Source organism: Danio rerio, chromosome 3, assembly GCF_049306965.1.
Source record: "Danio rerio strain Tuebingen ecotype United States chromosome 3, GRCz12tu, whole genome shotgun sequence".
Classification (NCBI taxonomy): Eukaryota; Metazoa; Chordata; class Actinopteri; order Cypriniformes; family Danionidae; genus Danio; species Danio rerio.
Genome location: NC_133178.1, coordinates 10,695,001 through 10,715,087, shown reverse-complemented (window position 1 = coordinate 10,715,087; position 20,087 = coordinate 10,695,001). Strand labels below are relative to the sequence as shown.

General features: G+C 35.5%; 1 protein-coding gene across 11 annotated transcripts in view; it reads left to right on the top strand.

Annotated features, from left to right (window-relative positions):
- The window catches only part of coro7 (coronin 7), a 303,620-nt gene that overhangs the window by 101,342 nt on the left and 182,191 nt on the right, over positions 1-20,087 (top strand). For all 11 annotated transcript variants that reach the window (XR_012400383.1, XR_012400386.1, XR_012400382.1 and 8 more), the window contains 2 exon segments: positions 16,203-16,286; positions 16,367-16,449. Coding sequence is in view for 4 of the 11 variants with exons in the window: in XM_073943073.1 (XP_073799174.1) it covers positions 16,203-16,286; positions 16,367-16,449 (167 nt within the window). In the remaining 7 variants the exon portion in view is untranslated.

The window sequence follows — 20,087 nt, the reverse complement described above, 5'->3', positions numbered from 1 at the left end:
CTTCGCTTCTCCTGGTTGTTTTCTTGAGTGCCCTCTGAAGGGTTCCTCTGATTGTGTGGACTTTATTTTGATGTGAGCTTGTTACACCGTGAGCCGAATTCTGAACTCTGAACTTTGCTCCTCAGCTAAAGAAAACACAACCTTTTACCCTATTTTTTTTCTTTCATTTTGTCTTGTACTTTATGCTATACTACAGATGTAAGATTATGTGTACTGTCTACTGAACAAACTATTTACTCATCCTTCACTTGTTTGTTTCTTCTGTTGAATGCAAAAGAAGGTGTTTTGAAGGAAGCTAGAAACCGGTTACCATTAACTTCCATTGTATTTTTATTTCTTACTTTGGAAGTCAATGGAAGTGCTGAATCCTTTGTTCCTCTACTAAAAAAAAATATCACCTTTATCCCTTTTCGCTTCTTTTAGTACTTGATGTTTACACCAGTTATAAGTATTTTGACATTTCTTTATATGATACTAGGGATGTAATGTTGTTTGTACCATCTACTGAACAAACAAGCTGTTTTAACTGGATAGTTTACTCAAAAATTACAATTCTGTCATTATTTACTCATCCTTCACTTAACATATTTGGGTTTCTTTCCTCTGTTGAACACTAAAGAAGATGTTTTGAAAAAAGCTAAAAACCTGTAATCATTTTTTCATTTCCTACTATGAAAGTCAGTGGAAGCGCTGAATCCTGAACGTTTTACTTTGTTCTTTCACTAACTAAAATGTGCCATTTACCCCCCCCCCACTCCCCCCCTTTTTTGTTGTTGCTTATTTTAGTACATGATTTTTTACACCTTTAATAAGTATAATTACATTTATATATGCTCTACTATGGATCTAAGGTCATTTGTACCATCTACTGAACAAGCAAGGTATTGTTTTAAAGGCATAGTTCACCCCAAAAATTGCTATTCTTTCATTTTTTACTCATCCTTCCCTTGTTTAAAGCATATTTGAGTTTATTTATTTTTTTGTTGAACACAATAGAAGATACTTTAGAGCAGGGGTCACCAATCCTGATCCTGGAGGGCCGGTGTCCATGCAGGGTTTAACTCCAACTTGCCTCAACACACCTGCCTGGATGTTTCAAGTATACCCAGTAAGACCTTGATTAGCTTGTTCGGGTGTGTTTGATTTGGGTTGGAGCTAAAATCTGCAAGACACCGGCCCTCCAGGAACAAGTTTGGTGACCACTGGTTTAAAGAAAGTTGAAGACTTGTATTTAATGACTTCCATAGTTATTTTCCTACTATGGAAGTCAATGGAAGCCCTGAATCCTGAATGCTCTACTTTGTTCCTCAGCAAAAGAAAATATAACATTTACCCCTTAATTTTTTTCTTAAAACAAGCTTAAAAAATTAGACAATGGCGTAAGCAAAGATATTCTTACTTCAAAGCAAAAACAACATTGTTTTAATGATTTGGCAGATTATTTAGCTTGTTTTAAGGGAAAAATTTACTTCATTTTGACTTGTTATTTCTGAAAACAAGACAACATTTTTTGCTTTTAGGAAATTCAGAATTTATAAATTTTAGATATTTGTACTTGTATAAGAAAAAATGTTTTTTATAATTTTTTTGCATTGTGTACAAGAGATGATAGTTTTCTGTCCGGCTGAACCACACACCCCGCACACGCCTCTCATCAACCTCTGTTTATTTGCTGCATGAGGCCAAACTGGATGATGAATAGTCCTCGTCTTCCCGGCCCACAGCTGCAGAAACACTGATGACATCATCAGCCAAGACCTTCATCTGCAAAACATCTCAACGTTTCTAACCTCAGCAGGTTCATTCTTACCCATGAGCCTCACAGTCAGATCAGAAGTCGGCAAACTAGAATGACGTCAGCTTTATATGTGCGTTATATCAAAGACTCTAGAATACACAAGACATGTCACTCATCTAGTTTTAAATGTGGGAAAAGTGTAACGGTCAATATGGTGAATGAAGCCCCGCCTACTAATACCCGAGCCAATCAGTGATCGCTATAGACCGACGATTCTCTGGGGGAGGGATGAGTTTCTGCTGATTTTGTGCGATTTGAACATTTAGAAGTGAAACTATTAGACAGTTGTTGTTTAATTTTATTGGTGCTTCTGAATATGAAACTTGATCATAAACTTGGCAAGCAATTTTAGAAAATATGATATTTCCTCATTCAAACATACTGCCAGAGAGGTGTTTCAAAGCCTTCAAAGTGAATTTGGTTATATACAGCACACTAAAGAAAACCCATACTGCTCCTTTATTTAGAATAATGAAACAGTAGGCTTGGGTATTGTTTGAGGTTATTTCAATACCTTCATACGTATCACTGTACATATCGCTGTCAACATTGCTGATTTTACATTGTCCTGTTGTTTTGGGAGTATGTTGTTGTATTTTGCACAGTCTGTATTTCGGAGACAGCACCTAAGCTTTTCACTCATCATAGTACACGTTCTGCTGGTGATGTGGCAATAAAATTAATTTGATTTGATACTAAATTGACGGTGCTAAATTGATACTTTTAAAACGGTACCGTGCCAAAATGGTCTTTGAACCAATCCTTTTGAGCCACAAAATTATTTGACTAAATTTGTAATAATTTTTATTGAACAGTGTAATAAAAGTTTAAAGTACATCAATTCATCTTTATTCGGCAGTTTCACTTTTATTCAGAAACATTTCATTCATACCCCCATGACAAACGAAGGTATTTGATGCGAGTATGAAGTAAAGACTGGTGGCAAAGTGTTTTAATGGAATTTGATACCTCCGCATTTTATGATGCAGGTGTCTGTGGTTCATCAAAAATTACCGTTTACAAAGTAGACTCTTAATTAAAGTATTGTCTTAATCATATTAAAATCTGAGTATTGGTGTCCATGTATAAGTACCTGTATACCATGTATATGAAAGTGCCTGATGAAGTCGCAAGCTGTGAAAGACAGTGCATTCCTCTGCCTTTAAGCTGATTCCCTGTGCCCTCAAATGTTTCATTAAGTTTGATGTGTCCCCCCCCCCTCTCTTGCACGCAATGTGAAGCATCTGCTGCACGTTGCTGTGTCAGAATCCTTGCTTGTAAAATATTGCCACACTTTAGAACACTTAGTTTAAGCAAATTTGATGGAATGCGATCATGTGTGTTGATGAAAAAAGTCGATCACCTATAATCTCATGGCAATTCGTAACTTTTTGAATTAGTGGCTAATTCGTACGAATTCGTACAATCTAATTTGAACAATTAAGTACGATTTGCTCATCACCCTATGACTGTTGAGGTTAGAGGTAGGGTTGGGAGCCATGCCCACATTTTAAAATTGTACATTTGCGTACGACTCAACTCGTACGAATTTTAATGAATTCGTACGAATTAGCCACTAAACTGACAAAACGTAAAAAAAAATGTGCAGGTATTTTATTGCAAAACAAAATGTGGCTGACTTAAAAATGACGGCAAACAAAGCAAAACATCACTTCCGCTTTTTTATCGTGTTGTACCCATATGTTTCCACAACATTAAAAGCAGACATTTTCTTTTGGCCTCATAATTTGATGTTGCGGTTATGTTGCCATCGATTTAAAATTTACAGACAAGGCAGGACTGCCCCGATTGGGCCAGTAACGATTCTGTCTACTGTCGCGAGCATCTCTCACGCTGGCCCTGGGCCATGGGGCAGTCCTTATTGTTAAGCCCTGACTTGATTCTGATTTGTCAGTCACAACATTCCTGAGGTATGTTATTGCCAGATAACAACTGCTAAATAACACCGGCTCATCCAGGAACTTCAAAGCACCTTGACCGTCAGGAAATACGCTCAAATTTGTATACTTATATCCACATTCATTTGTTTGGTGCCATCTTGTGACTGAATAATGCGCAGGTTAGTGTATGCTCCATTCAGCTCCACTCAGCCAGTTTTGCATCTTTGTGTTTGTTTAAAGAATGTAATAATAATATTTGACTAGATATTTTTCAAGGTAGTATTCAGCTTAAAGTGACATTTAAAGGGTTAACTAGGTTAATTAGGCAAGTAAGGGTAATTAGGCAAATCATTGTATAACAGACAATTGAAAAAAATGCTTATGGGGGTTAATAATGTTGACCTTAAAATAGTTTTTAAAAATTTTAAAACTGATTTTATTGTAACTGAAATAAAACAAAAAAGACTTTCTCCAGAAGAAAAAATATTATTGGAAGTATAGTGAAAAATTCCTTGCTCTGTTAAACATTACTTTGAAATATTTAAAAAAGAAATTCACGCAAGGGCGATTTAAGGTAAAAAAATGAATATATTAATGATTTAATATTAAAATACATATTTAAACACTGATATATTGCACATTATAATGGCTTGATGATCAATTTAGTTGTAACTGATTCAATAGTAGCTAGTTTTAGTATTTTGTTGTCAGCTAATAAGCATCAAGCCTGCTGTGGTAGAACTGCCATATATTTATAAGCAGGCGCTCATGTTGAAGTGATCAGACATGCAACATTAGATATGTCCGGATGTTTGAAGAGCAATTATTGATAAGAGAAATTTGATCAGCCACTCATTTAAGCTGGGAGAGATCATCATCGTCGATAATAAAAGTAAAGTGACCCGCTGTTATCGCTGATTTGCGTTTTCGAGGCCTTGTTGAGTCGTGGCTCGGGGGTTTTTGGTGATGTGAAGCGTGAGTCAGTGTTTGTGTTGAATAGAGAGAGAGGTGGAGAGTTCAGCCAGACTGTGTGTGTGTGTGTGTGTTGTCAGATCCATCATCTGCACACATCTGTCTGGGGACTCGTCTGCCGCGTCTGTTGTCTTCATCTGTTCTTCCTTTTACACTTTCTTGTGCCTTTGATTTGTCGCTCACACTTGCATTCATGTTCTCAGTAGGGATCTATCTATCTATCTATCTATCTATCTATCTATCTATCTATCTATCTATCTATCTATCTATCTATCTATCTATCTATCTATCTATCTATCTATCTATCTATCTATCTATCTATCTATCTATCTATCTATCTATCTATCTATCTATCTATCTATCTATTTATCTGTCTGTCTGTCTGTCTGTCTGTCTGTCTGTCTGTCTGTCTGTCTGTCTGTCTGTCTGTCTGTCTGTCTGTCTGTCTGTCTGTCTGTCTGTCTGTCTGTCTGTCTGTCTGTCTGTCTGTCTGTCTGTCTCTGTCTGAAAAGTTCTTTCGGTCCTTCGTTCCTTTCGCTCTTTCTTTCCTTCTTTTGTTCGTTCCTTTTTCTATCTTCAATCCTTTTATACGTTTCTTTTCTTTTCTTTTTTCCTTTCATTTGTTCCTTTCGTTCATTTATTCATTTCGTTCATTCCTTTTGTTAATTTCTTTTGTTTTTTCCTTTCGTCAATTCCTTTCGTTCGTTCCTTTTGTTCGTTCCCTTTGTTCGTTCTTTTCATTAGTTCTTTTCTTTCTATCTATCTGTCTATCAATCTGTCACTGCCTATCTGTCTGTTCCTTTTTTTGTTTGTTCATTCGTTTGTTCTTTCATTCTTAACTCTCTTTCATTCGTTTGTTCCTTTTTCTATCTTCGTTTCTTTTTTTTTTTTTTTTCATTTGTTCCTTTTGTTCATTCGTTCCTTTAGTTTGTTCCTGTTCACTCCTTCCTTTCTTCCTTTCGTTCGTTTCTTTCGTTCGTTTGTTCCTTTCGTTTGTCTGTTCCTTCCATTCATTCCGTTTGTTCGTTCCTTCCTTTCCTTCATTTGTTCCTTTCATTTGTTTGTTTGTTCATTCCTTTCTTTCGTTCCTTTCGTTTATTCCTTCCTTTCATTCCTTTCTTTTCTTCTTTCTTTTTTCTTTTGTTTGTTCTTTTTCATTTATTTATTTCATTCCATTTGTTTATTTGTTGGTTTGTTCATTCCTTTGTTTCTTTGTCTTTCTTTCATTTATTTGTTACTTTCATTTATTCATTTGTTTGTTCGTTCCTTACTTTCATTCATTCCTTACTTTCATTTTGTTCTTACTTTCATTCCTTTTGTTCGCTTGTTTCTTTTGTTTCTTTTTCTTTCTTTTTTCATTTATTCTTTTTTTTTGTTCATTTATTTTTTTCCTACTTTCATTTTTTATTTTGTTTATTTCTTTTGTTTCTTTTTCTTTTTTCTTCCATTTATCCATCCAGTTTTTGTACACTGAATGTATTTTTTTTATTTCATTTCTTATACCCCTTGTTATTTTGTTATGACATTTTTATAAATTTTATAGGGATGATAATCCATTTATTGGGCATATATTGTTCTATATTGTTCGTATATCACTTTAAAATTTTTTTTTTTTACAATTCTTTATTATTATATATATTTTTTACCAATATATTTTATTTATATTTAACTAATATAATTTCTATATTTTTAGGCATTCTGCAAAAATGACCTTGTAGTGTAGTGTACAGTAATGTAATGTAAATGGTGGAAATGAATATGCACAATTAAACAAAAATAACAATAAATAAATAGATATAAAATGTATATTAGCATGCGTTTACAAATTTTGGCTCAAGACTGATATATTTATTGTTGATCCTTAATGTTTTTAATGTCATTTACAGATCATACAAATAAACATTCAGACTAACAAACAAACAGTCAGACCTAAGCACTGAGAATAATATTGTACAACCCTGAATACGTATTAGATGGTACAACCTAAAAATCTTTACCTGCTCCAAAACAAAACGTATCACAATCAATATCAAAAACCATGTCTGGTGAAAGTTGATCTCTAATCTGAGTTTGTATATCCAGCAAATATTGTGCAAGTGCATCATGTTGTGTATGGAGTGTCCTGTCGGTGCTGTGGAATCTGGCTCAGGATCTAGGACTCTTAGCACATCCTCTGCCCCGAGGTGGAAGATGTTTGCTTCTCATCCAGCAAACATATTTCATCTGGGATGTGAACCAAAGAGCTCCATACCTTCCAGATGAGGTCCGACAGAGAGCACAATATGGCCGAGAGCTACGTCCCCCCTGAGGGATATATATATGTGGGTTTATGTGCTCTATGTGTGTGTGTGTGTGTGAGTGAGAGAGATTAAATGCGCTGAACTCCACATCCACTGGGCGTTTTACAGCAGATTTGATCTGACGTCAGTGCTCTGATTGTTTGCCTGGTCTTGTTTTTTTTTTTTTTTTGTACTTGTACATGAAGAACCACACCTGAGACTGTTTGCAAAACAATTCAAGATAAATAAATACAAATTGCAGTCCCGATAGTTATGATAGTGGTTATGATAAACAGTGAAGAGCTGCTATGCTGAAAGGGACAGTGTAAAATCTATTTCCGTTAATTGGCTTCATACTAATGTCTAATGTATAAATTTTATACCATTAATATTAAACATTTCTTTAAAGTTGTTATAGAGGGGAAGACTTGGAAAAATGTCTGAAAGAATGCTGAGAATTCCAAATAAGAGATTTAATGGAATGTTTGAGGATTCTAGAATACTTTTAATAGATATTTTCAAATAATTGAGAGAATCCTAAAAGAAAGTTTGATAAAAATCCTGAAAATGTTGTGAATTCATTCATTCATTCATTCATTTATTCATTCATTTTCCTTCGGCTTAGTCGCTTTATTTATCAGAAGTCAGCACAGCGGAATGAACCGCCATCTTATCCAGCATATGTTTAATAGCGGATGCCCTCCCAGCTGCAACCTAGTACTGGGAAACACCCATACACATTCATTCACACACATACACTTGGGCCAGTTTACTTTATTTGATTCACCTATAGCGCATGACTTTGGACTGTGGGAGAAACCGACTCTGCCGTGACTTGCTGTAAGGCGACAGTGCTAACCACTGAGCCAAGGTATCGCCTATTATTTGCTGTGAATCCAAAAAAAAAATGTATACAAATCTTGAAAAAATTTGACTGAAAATATGAAGAAATTTTGAAAATTCTAAAATAATTAATATACTCCTTTCATTTATTAATGATATTATATTTTTGGGAATCTTTACAATTTTAAGAATTGTAAAATAAACTTTGATTGAATTCTTGAACATATTGTGAATACTAAAAAGCATTAGATAGAAATTGTAAAAGAGCTGTTTATATAAATTGAAAAAATTATATATAAAACTCTAAAATAAATTTGATAGAAATCCTGAATATGCTGAGAATTCTGAAAGGTTGTTAGAAATCCCGAAAAAGCTGCAAATTCTAAAAAGAAAGTTTGATAGAAACTCTGAAAATGTTGTGAAATTAGAAAGTTTGATCGAAATGCTGAAAATGTTGTGAATTTAAAAAAATAGATAAAAATCATGAAAAAAGTTTGACTGAAAATGTAAAAGAATGTTGAGACTTTTAAAGAAATTTTGAGAATTCTAAAAGAATCTTTGATGTAATTCCTGAAAATTTTAGGAACTCCAAAAAAATTTTTTTGATAGAAATTAGTTCCTAATAATGTTTGATATAAATGACAAAAGAATGCTGAGAATTCTACAGTAAAGTTTGATAAAATGTAGTGGAATGATTAATAGAATGTCTGAAAAAATGTTGAGCATTCTTAAAAAATGTTTGATTGGAAATTTAGGGGAATGTTAAGGGAGTCTAAAAGCATTTTGAGAGATATTCTAAAAGACTATTTTGAGATTTGTTTTGAGAGAGAAATGTTGATAGTTGATTTAAATAATCATTACATGTTTGTGTTTTTGGTAACTTTTTTGGTTTATCTGTGGTGAATCTTAGTTTTTCATTGAAGAGTTTAACTGTTTGCTTTAAAATTACCTTTTCTGAAGATTTTAATGATCTAAAGACTCTTTATTTTTTTCACAAAGAAACATTTTTGTGCAGTGGGGTATATTAGATTCCATAGATGTTAAAGATTCATCTTGTAACCATAAAATCGATCAAATACATGTTTTGTCCAGTTCAGATTTCCGGAGTCAGTAATTGAGGTCAGGATGATGGACACTGGAGGAAACACATTTTTATTTATGTGTGAATGTGTGTGGCGCGATTCCTCCTCCAGATCTAGATAAGATTCCATTGTGCTGAAATCAATATCTGCTCTCATCCACAGTCGGACATTCATTCACATCCACACCCAAAAACTCACAGAGACCTCTTCAGCCCGGCTGATCAATACTTTCATCACTCACGAGGACTTTATCAGCCTGCTTTCGCCCTTTTTCATTCAGGAAAAATCCTGCGGTTAAAGTGTAGCCAAACGTCAGGAAACACATGTTATTTTAATTGTATCCTTGAACCCTTGTTTTTAACTAGATTGGGCTTTGCAATATAAATACTAAAGAACTAGGAAAGAAAAAAAAACAGGAAGTTTTTAGTGAACAAAAGAATGTTTGATACAACTGGTGAAAGAATGTTGAGAATTCTGCTATAATTAAAATCCTGAAAAATGTTTCAAATTGTAAAAAATATATATATATATATATATATAGAAATCCTGAATATGTTGATAATTAAAATAAAGTTTGATACATCTATAAAATGTAGAAAACTGTAAAAGGTTTGATTGAAATCCTAAAAATGTTGATTATTGTAAAAGAAAGTTTGATCAAAATCCTGAAAATGGTACAAAAAGGTTCAATTGAAATCCAGAATTTTATTTTAAATAATAAGAAAAGGCTTAAAGGGCCATGAAACCCCCCCGTCTCACACTCAGCGGTGCTCTCAATGCGGGAAAATGGAAAGAAAACCTTCATTGCTGCACATTTACAGTATAAACGCAACACTCACAACCCTCCAAACAACTCTTCTACTACTTCCACTTGTTTGAATTATGGTTGGCAACACAACGTGGCGTCTCTCTGCCGTCTGATCACCGTTAACAGGTAAAAAGACCTGTTTTAACACCTCTTCGAAGCAATCATGCATATTAGTGAAGTTATACACAATAGAACGTGCTGATTGGTTCAGCCAAGTCTTTCTCATGAATTACAGTGAAAGCTCAAAGACGTCACATACAGACATCCAGTCTCCATGTTGGAATTTACACGGATCTCATGGCCGTGACACAGCTTCAAACTTTCTTTTCAAACCGAAAGAGCGAATTTGGTTGAAGTACCAAAAACAACCAATTTTCATTTATTAGTGAAACATATGTGTCCTAATAGTGTTTTTAGCAACGAGGGACACATATATGACTGTCAACAGCTCATGTTTTGGTGTTTCATGACCCTTTAACAGAAATCCTAAAAAATGTTGATAATTGTAAAAGAAATCCGGAAAACTTGAAAATGGAAATAGCAAAAGAAAGTTTTGTAGAAATTCTGAAAAATGTTTAAAGGGCACCTAGGTTACCCCTTTTTTCAGATTTAATACAAGTCTTTTGCGTCTCTAGAATGTGTATATAAAGTTTCAGATCAAAATACCCATCAGATTTTTCATTGTACCTTTTACAAGATGCTGTTTTATACTGATTTCCAGCAGGGGGTGGTTTTGTCGTACTGCGCCTTTAAGCCGAGTTCTGCCCGCCCACTGTTTCTACATGCCTCCTCCCTCAGCTGCGTCAGACAACAGACAGACTTAAAGGAAGAAGGTCTCACGTAGCGTTTGTGAGATACTACAGTAAGAAATAACCTTTACTAATCACTATTGTGAAGTTGCATTGATGAGTCACACACAATATCGTTACAAAGTTAGCCACACACACACACACACACACCACAGATGACACACACACACACACACACGCAGGCAGGCAGGCAGACAGAGCGCGCTTAGCTTAGTTAAGACTAACCTCAAGTACTGTGTGGATATCTGTTATGCTAATGTACAAAATAAACCTGATTTAACTTCCACAAACCTGGATTGAAGCGTCTTTTATAATTGTTCTGACACGCGGCTGTGCTGATGAAGTAAAGCTGAAGTAAAACGCTGTAATTAATTACACACGTGCTCTGTTTTAAAACACTTTAAACATGTGAAACTTACTCTTAATCACATTTGATGATGATTGCTGATCCTAGCGAACAGAACAGACCTTTTATTCCCGGTTGCTTTGCGCATGTCTGTCTGGTCTTGTTGACATATACACGTGACTACCGGAACATGTTAATGCGGGCAGCTGTCAATCAGTTTGGTGGGCGGGGGGATCGCACACCTACGTAATGGTGCGATCGATTTGAAAACAGCTCCAATTGGCCGACCCTTTTTTTGTAGTTAAATTGAAAAAAATAGGACTGGGTGTGTTCATATCACCCCAGTATGACGGTTTATACACTATACCAACACACAGATCTGTCCAAACAGCTTGAAAAGTAGATTTTTTACCATAGGTGCCCTTTAAAACTGTAAAAGGTTTGCTAGAAATCATAAAAATGTTGATAACTGTAAAAGAAAGTTTGTAAAAGGTTTGATCGAAGTGAGACACAGATTCAGACTTCCACATGAGCTGGTCATTAATTAGCAAATAATATAAATATTACGAAAATAAACATTAGGTGAGCAGGTTACATTGTAACCCTGCGTCCCAACAACATGCCACGTGAAGAGATTTGCAATAAGCAATTGGGCTGTCTGCATCACAACAGAAATTAAAAACAGTCATTTAAAAGCACAGATTAGTGCACTCACTGCATTTCAACAAAATAAGGTTTATAATCTAATTCATACATATTAAACCTCTTTACCATTATTAAATGTACACACTGAATCACTCATATGAGTTGGCTTGCACTGAGTCTCTAAAGTTCAACTTCAAATGGTTTATTTTATTTGCAAGGTCTGAGGTGAACTATGTGTTGCATCCAGGGCTTTACATTAACACCCGCCAAATAGATTTTGGGTAGATTTTGGCGGTGGCGGGTAAAACAGATACTCCAACTAGCCACTTTGGCTGGTTGAAAATAATATTCCCAGATAATAATTCTTAAAAGCAGGGTTCGACAATAAGGATGGTCCAATATGCAGGCACAGGCGATCGAGAAGCAACACGACTGACAAAAATAATTGCGTTCGCAACTTTGCGCGAGCAAAGCAGGTGAATACTAAATGAGAGGATAATCACTCGCGCTAACAGCTGAGGTGATGTGCGCTCCCGTTTCCTTTTGTGAAGCAACTGTGTCTAGAAACACAACTGATGCGATCAGTTCTCTTTCAAATAGACTGGACAAAAGGGAGTAACAGTTTGCTGCTTTCAAGAGTTCCAGAGTTGACTTATTGTAAGCAGCGCTATAGTTGCTTTCGGTTTAACCATTCTTTGAAAAGATAATTTATGGGTCTATCATTAACCATGCGTGTGTGATCATCCTTTCATCATCACACAGTATGTTTTTTACCTGGTTTCTTTTGCATTAATATGGTTTAATTATCTTTTTTTTTTTTTTTACAATAACATTGCTTTAATGGGAGAATAGCTCCCTATTTATGTGTAGTTAACTGGTGATCTGGGACCTTTAGCCAGGACATATGACTGTGCATATGTTTTGTAAAAATAAAAAGTTTAGGATTCAGCTATATTTTGCATGTTTTCACACATTTAAAATTTGTGGCTAAGAAATAATTAACTTATTTATGGTATGGTCAGAGATAAATTGGACAAATCCTTCATTTTGGGCTCTGAAAATTATGAAAACTAATTGTAATATATGAAACCCTGACCCATTTGCTCATGATTATGGAGCAAGCTCATACACGGCACACAAAAAGTGAAATGCACGAGGAGGCATGTAGAGATAACGCAAACTCTAAATCAAGTAATTTTAGCATGTCAAAGTCATATTTATGCGTATAAAATATATTTTCCCAACAATAAAATTGTGGCTAGAGAAAATGGCGAGTGGCTAGTCATTTTGGAAAACTTCTAGCCACAGTGGCTGGTGGTCAGAAAAGTTAATGTTAAGCCCTGGTTGCGTTTGTCAGTAGTATGTCAATAAATGCTATGTAAAATGCGATTTAAACTCGCATTGTTAGCCTTTAACAATGAATAAAGCACATGAGGTGTACCTGAGGTGATCATTGTTAGATCCTGAGGTGATCCTGTTTTTCAGCTAGAAGAAGCCTAAAATCTAAATTTCAGGTGTTGGTTGGGACAAACTTTTTAAATATGTAAAATATTTCTTCTATCGTGTGCTGTTGCTTTTATTTAGGACATGGTGTAGATCAGCCTTTAGGCTCGATAGTTAGGCACACTTCTGTTGATGTTGTCAATATGGCAAACTGCGCTCGCTTAGGTTTTGATTTAGATGTGCAATACCCAGTTCAACCACTGGGTTTTAAACTTACACACTACACCTTTAATATAAATCCTGAAAAATATAAAAAATTGTTAGAGAAGGTTTAATAGAAATCCTAAAAATCCAAACAGCGTAGAAAAAGCGGTGTAAAAAGACGCTTGTTTGTTATTTAATGCATAAAACTGTTGTCGGAGACGTAGTCGGCCAACATAACCAATTACTTCTGCTAATATCTGTGCTGTTAGGGCTTGTAACATGTACAGTTTGCTAATATAGACTATTATCCTACACTATTTCTGAACAGAGGTATAAGAATGCAGGCAACTGTAACCAATATACATTTTTTTTGAGGCTTCTGACTGTCTAATATGACTTTACAGTTCGAGGTATATCACCACCTATTGCTTTGGCATTTTCATGTGGATGAAGATCTTTTTAAAACCTTGTGTAATCCATGTGCATGTGTGGGTGAGATTGTATTATTTTTTAAAGCGAAGGAGGATAAACTCAATTTACAAACAAACCCGTCTACATGTGGACATCCCCTTTAAAAGAACTTTCTTCAATCTGGTTTAAGCCGATGCCTCCAACAGGATTTGACCTCCCGCCATTCAAAGTGAACGTCGTTCCTGTGCAGAAAACCACTCTGCCTTCAGAAATCTCTGTTATCAGATTCAGTCCCAGAGTTTGAAGCGTGTTGTTTTTGCAGTCGGTGATTAGGGAAGTGCTGTTTCAGGGCGATTGAGTCGTCTATCAGTGAGCAGATGTCATTCACATCACAGACAAGCCCTGATCTGCTCCCTATCACACACACTCGTCATTAAAGCTCAGGAAGAGGAGGCTTTTTATATGTCAGTCATTCAGTCATCAGGGTTCAGTGCTTTCAACAATCTCGTGCAGTTTAAAACCTTCATCTCTTCGAGGCTCGGTTTCGATGGTAATTTTGACAGCATTTTAATTTTGATTTAGTTTAGTCGTAGGCTTTTGACTAATTCCATTTTAGTTTTAGTCATATTTTAGTCGTCAGAATGATTTTAGTTTTAGTCGACTACATTTCGTAAGATTTTAGTGGACTAAATCTAATCTAGATTGCAAAAGTACACACTCAGGTAAATAAAAAATATTAATTATTTAAAGTTCACTTTGCGAATGATTCCCTGGCATGCTGATGTCGCTTTAGATTTGTTGTTTTTATAAGCTATTTCCTCCCCATATGGTTTACAATCTTTTTGTCTTGACATCAGACGTAAATCTTGTTTTTCAGTTGGTAGAAACTTGTTTAGCATAAAAATTGACAACTTTTTTGTCAAAAAATGAACACTGCTCTGTTTATACCTGCTGTGTAGATTTCTGATCACAACACAGGTGGTCAACGTTAATATAGGTGTAAAAGGCGTCTGAAATGTTTTGAATTGATCCACTTACTGTAAATACAGAAATCTGATATATGAACACAAACACAATAAAGGCTGAGCAAGTTTAGATTTTTTGCTATTAAAGTTGTCGAGTCAACTAGTCACTGGTGATGTCATCAATAAAATTGACTACAAAATCAACAAAATATCCTTATACGCTTCGCGGTGGACAATAATCACATCACTTTTCCAGTGTTATGTAAGCACGATTCTCTACTCTCAGGTATTTGCAGGTGGTGTTCTAACTGGCTGACACCTGTTTCACAAGTTAAAGTTCACTCGAAGTTCATGTGAATCATGAAAATAACATAATAATTTTCAATAATCCATGAGAAATTTCATTTAGTGAACCTACCTTCGTGTGTAAGCTTCCATGGTTACCCATGTGGATCCCCTAACACACACACACACACACACACACACACACACACACACACACACACACACACACACACACACACACACACACACACACACACACACACACACACACACACACACAACACAAAACACACACACACAAACAAACACACACATATGTTTGAGTGTGTATTTTATATACACCTAAAGTCAAGCCCCAAATTATTCATACCCCCTGGTCAATTTTGACGTAGTTATTTTTATTTAACCAGCAATTTACTAAAAATTACACCAGGCTCTCCCAAAATATAATAATATAATGTACAAGAGCCATCATTGTAGAAAAAAACTAATCTTTGATTTAGAATCGAACCAAAAGTGGCATGTCCAAAATTATATAAAGCCTTTGCAAACTGTCACAGTCTATGGGGATATCCAAAGTTCTATACCATACCAACTAGTCCAACCAGCTATTCTAAAGCATCATAATTGCCCTGCTTGATTGGGAAATAGCTGTTGTAATGAACTCAACAGCTGAACAACAGAAGCTCTCGGCTGTTGGTTTGTGGACATGGCTATGACAATACAGCTCAAGGCATGATTGTATATATGAAGAGTTTTGCTGCAAGTGCCACTCTGAATTTTCTTCTACAATGTGCTTTTTCTTAGCCTCTTATGTTTATGTTCAGTTATTTCATTGTAAACACGATGAAAGTAACCCCTTCTTTGCCAAAAAAATGAAAATACTGAATCATGACATTGGAGCCTCAGAAAAATGCTAATTTAAGAAAAAAACGATAAACCAAAATTAAAATTCTGGGGCAAACAAAAGCCTGAAAAAGTATGAAAACCTAAAATTATTTGTAATGATTCTTTATTATTTTATTAAATAACAATTTTGTACGACTTTTTTTTTTTTTTTTTTGTACGAATTTTAAAATTGTTTAAGTTCCCAGGTTCTGCAGGTTGCAATTTCCTGAATTTTGATTGTCAATCCAAAGCCAATTGTAATGGTTTGTTTTGGTTTAATTTTGAATTTTCCGAATCAATCGCAGAGCCCAGGGGGACCATAGTGAGTGCTCCGACTTGTCCCCCCCTGGTCCTTTTTTGTACAAAATTTAACCTAAAGATAGACATTTACTAAGCAAGTCCTAATGTGAGATTCTAGCTTAAAACCATGTATCATTTTAAATTAACCAATCATGCTTTAATTAATGAAATGCATAATATTCATAATATTTTGTCTCATTTCAATGTGTTTGTGTTTTTGCAGTGTGTTCAGGCTCATCAGGGTAATAGAGACTCCCGCGTCCTTTGGGTCAAAGACGACAACCTGCTCACCACTGGATTCAATCAGGTCAATAATTTAACGCAGTGTTTAATAAATGTATGGCTTTCTCAAGTAGAGGCGAATGTAATAACCCAATGTGTTTGCAGGTGAGGCAACAGGAAGTGAGACTGTGGGACAGCAGGAAGTTGACCTCTTCTGTCAGCGCTCTGTCTTTGGCCACCTCCAATTCGTAAGTCAATATATTTAGTACCCATCATGCATCACGGCTGATATTCTGTGGGTTTTGTGTTGATACAATCGAGACAGACAAGACAAATGTCACAAAGGAGACAGACGTCTTTCTCTAGTTCTCAGCTGTGTTGTACGAGACGCTGCTCGTGTGTTTACAGAAGCAGCTGTACTGTGAAGTGTTTACTGGGCTGTGTTGTGGCAGTGCTATAGCAGCAGTTCTGGGTTTCCTCTGCTCCAGACAAGCCGGTCTGTAAGTGCCGTGGTTTAGCCTCCGCTCAGCTGGAGAGGTGTGCATGGAGCCAGAGGAGAAGAGGGTTTCCATACAGAGGATGCTCTGTAACAATTTACTTGAAGGGGATGTTCATAAGATCCTTTATAATCACGACATGATACATGTTACTGGAACTGCAGGATATTGGAAATGTGTAACATTGCAATATTTTGTTATTTTTCGATTTATATGAGTGCAATTTCACTAGATGCAGGGCTCGAAATTGTGACCGTTTTGGTCTCATATGCACCAGAAGTTTCATCTATGCAACCTCAATATATATTTGGGAGAATTTGTGCGAAATTATGGCATGCAACCGGTTTTCACTGCAAAATGTTCACACTTTTCACAGATTTTCACACATTTAGGACAGATTCACACGTTGTGTAATCTTTGCACTTGAAACGCAGCACTCGGGAATAGTTTAAAATTGTTGTCATGTCAACTTGCTGCAGTAAACAAAGACCAAAATCCTTGTCCCGCCTTTAAAATCATCTTATTGACCCACTGCTCTAGAACTGAACGCGAATGGATTGGTTAAAATCAGCTGTCAATCACTCAGTCAATGCCTTCTGCCTTCAGATGACAGGGATGAAATCAACACTGTCAGATTTAGTTTTAGAAACCACCTAAAGTTACAAATAATGGCACATCTGATTACCGATCATGTGGTGAATGTTTATACACCATCTATACTTTTTGAAGAGTGGATAAAAGACTTCTATTGGCTTCAATTCCGCTATGAAATAACTAAAGCATTGACTATGACCTCCTTGGGCCTGAGTGTCCACATACCTGGACAGCACATTTTTGGCTCCTAAGTGGCTATTTAAAATACTTTAAGGCCCAGTTTCACAAACAGTGCTTAGATTAAGCCAGGACTAGGCCTTAGTTAAATTAGGCTGTTTAAGACACATTTATAAAAATGGCCTTAGAAAAATATTACTGGTATGCACCTGGAGACAAAAAAATTACACCGACATATTTAAAGACATCTCACCACAAGTTATTTTGAGTTGAGACAGCTCAAACATGCAATTTAATCTTAAATAGCCTTAAACCTTGTTTGTGAAACCGGGGGTTAATGTTTTATATTTTGTTACAGACATACAGTGTCATACTGCAACTGTTTTGCAGCATATGACATGCCCCAAACCCTATTTTTAACTGTCCAAAATGGAAAATAAAATGTTGTTTTTACTCTCTGATAGTCAAAGCAAGTTAAAAAAAAAATATTGTTGTTAAATATGCATAAAAAAACAGTCAGAAAAAAGTATGTTATGTAAATTGGGACCACGAGTCCACATATATGGACATCATTTTTCTCTAAAAGTACATCATATTAAAAGATGATACTTAGATTTTATTATTATTAGGTTCCAATAAGCCCAAATAACTAAGAGAAATAAAAAATGCGTGTAAAAAAACACCTTGGGCCTTAAGAGGGTATAGTCTGTGGGACAGAATTTTCAGGTAACTGTTTGCCTCATCTACACATTTTAAGCACAAGAGGTTCTGTTCAATTCTTAATTTAATCGCCAGATTCTGTCTGCCCTGCAATTGGCAGCTATATGTCAAATTTAACACCACGTACACCATAGCAAAAGGGCTTGCATTGACTAAGATTAAACTACACTAATATTGGAGGTCATGAAAAGACTGGTATTGCTATTAAGATTACGTATGGAAATAATAAGGTATATATCAAAAGCATCTATCAGACACCACTCGTGAGAACACAGCACAGTTATCGTTAACAGATTTATTCATGTCAAGCAGTGCCGTGTCCGTGTAGCTTTTGGTCACTCAATTATGTTATAAAAATGTATGTTCTTGTGATAACAGGATTTGTGAAGGACATATTTTCTTTATGCATTCATATATATATTTTTTGCTTGTTAGTTTTGATTAGTGTTGATTTCAAATGCAATAAATCTGTTATTACGAAGCTTGTAGTAACGGTGCTCATAACTGGTGGGTGCCACTAAATTTTAGCTGGTGCGCCTAAATTTTTTAAGTTAAGAGCACCAGTGCTACCATGCAAAAAGGTTCATTTCGAGCCCTGAGAGGACTTGAATATCTCTGTTTTTACAGAATTAATAATTTTAGATTGATTGGGACGATTCTGTAGGGGGAGTGCATCTGCATAAAATATACTAAACAGTCTATTAGCATAGATAAATACAATAAAGAAAAAGATATCAATGAAATGAACAGTGTTTATTATTTTCAGAGGATCCAACAGTAAACGAGACACACATACACACCTGCGAATGCAACACCCCTTCTCATAAAAGTCAAAGCTCATTTTGACAATTAACACCAGTGAAAAAAACAACGTCAAGCTCTAGACAGAGCATCGGAAATAACATATTTTGTACCCTGAAACAATACCCTGTTTCTGCACCTGCGAATACAGCACACATATAAGCTACCCTAAAAAAGACGCTAATAACAGTTGCCATACAAATAGATAAAATCTAAATAGACATGTATCGTGATGATTATAAAGGTTTTCTAACAGTCTTATGAACACCCGCTTCAAGTAAAGTGTTACTGGAAACCCTCTTAAAATAAAGAGCAGATGCATTTATTGTTGTTGTTTTGCTTGAATGTTAAAAAGATTGAAATTAGTTTAGCAGGGTTGTGGACTCGAGACTTGAGTTTCAAATTTAATGACGTATAACTTTACACAATCAAACAGCACTTGTGTCTTGACTTGGATGTGTAAATCTGTACTGCACATCACCAGCCAAAGCAAGCTTTCTGGAAGGTTTGCTTTGGCTTGGTGTTTCAAACTTGCAAATTTGGTCCTAATTTTAACTCCAGTGGTCTATGATGTTTCAAAGCTGAATCGAACTGGATTGAAAGTTTGCTAAGTCAAGCTGTTTAGAGATTCAGAGACTAATTTCAAATGAGTGTTGTTATGACATTTGCTGTGATGGAATAAACTGCAGTGTGTAATCTGCTCCAAACTTTCTGGAATGCGTTTTTTTCTTAAGATGTTTTGAGCTAGTGAAATGAACACTACTGAATCTGACTTGATGTTTTTAAAACCTGTTATATAATGGTCATCACCAATGGTACTTTGAATGTTTTTAGCAGTCAAAGATCAGACTTTCTGGAAGTTTTCAAATAGAACTGTGGGATTCAATTAAATTAAACTGTGAAGCTGTATTGATCATGAACATCTTGTCAGGTAAGTGTGGATGTGTTATCAGTAGTAAATAATCTCTTCTGAAGGCTAGAGGGCGCTCTCTTGCAAATAGGCGTGGAACGATAACCGTTTTCAAGGTATACCGCGTTTTGGAAAAGTCAAGGTTTTAAAACCGCCAAAAATTTTCTGTAATACCGTTCCTAAGGTA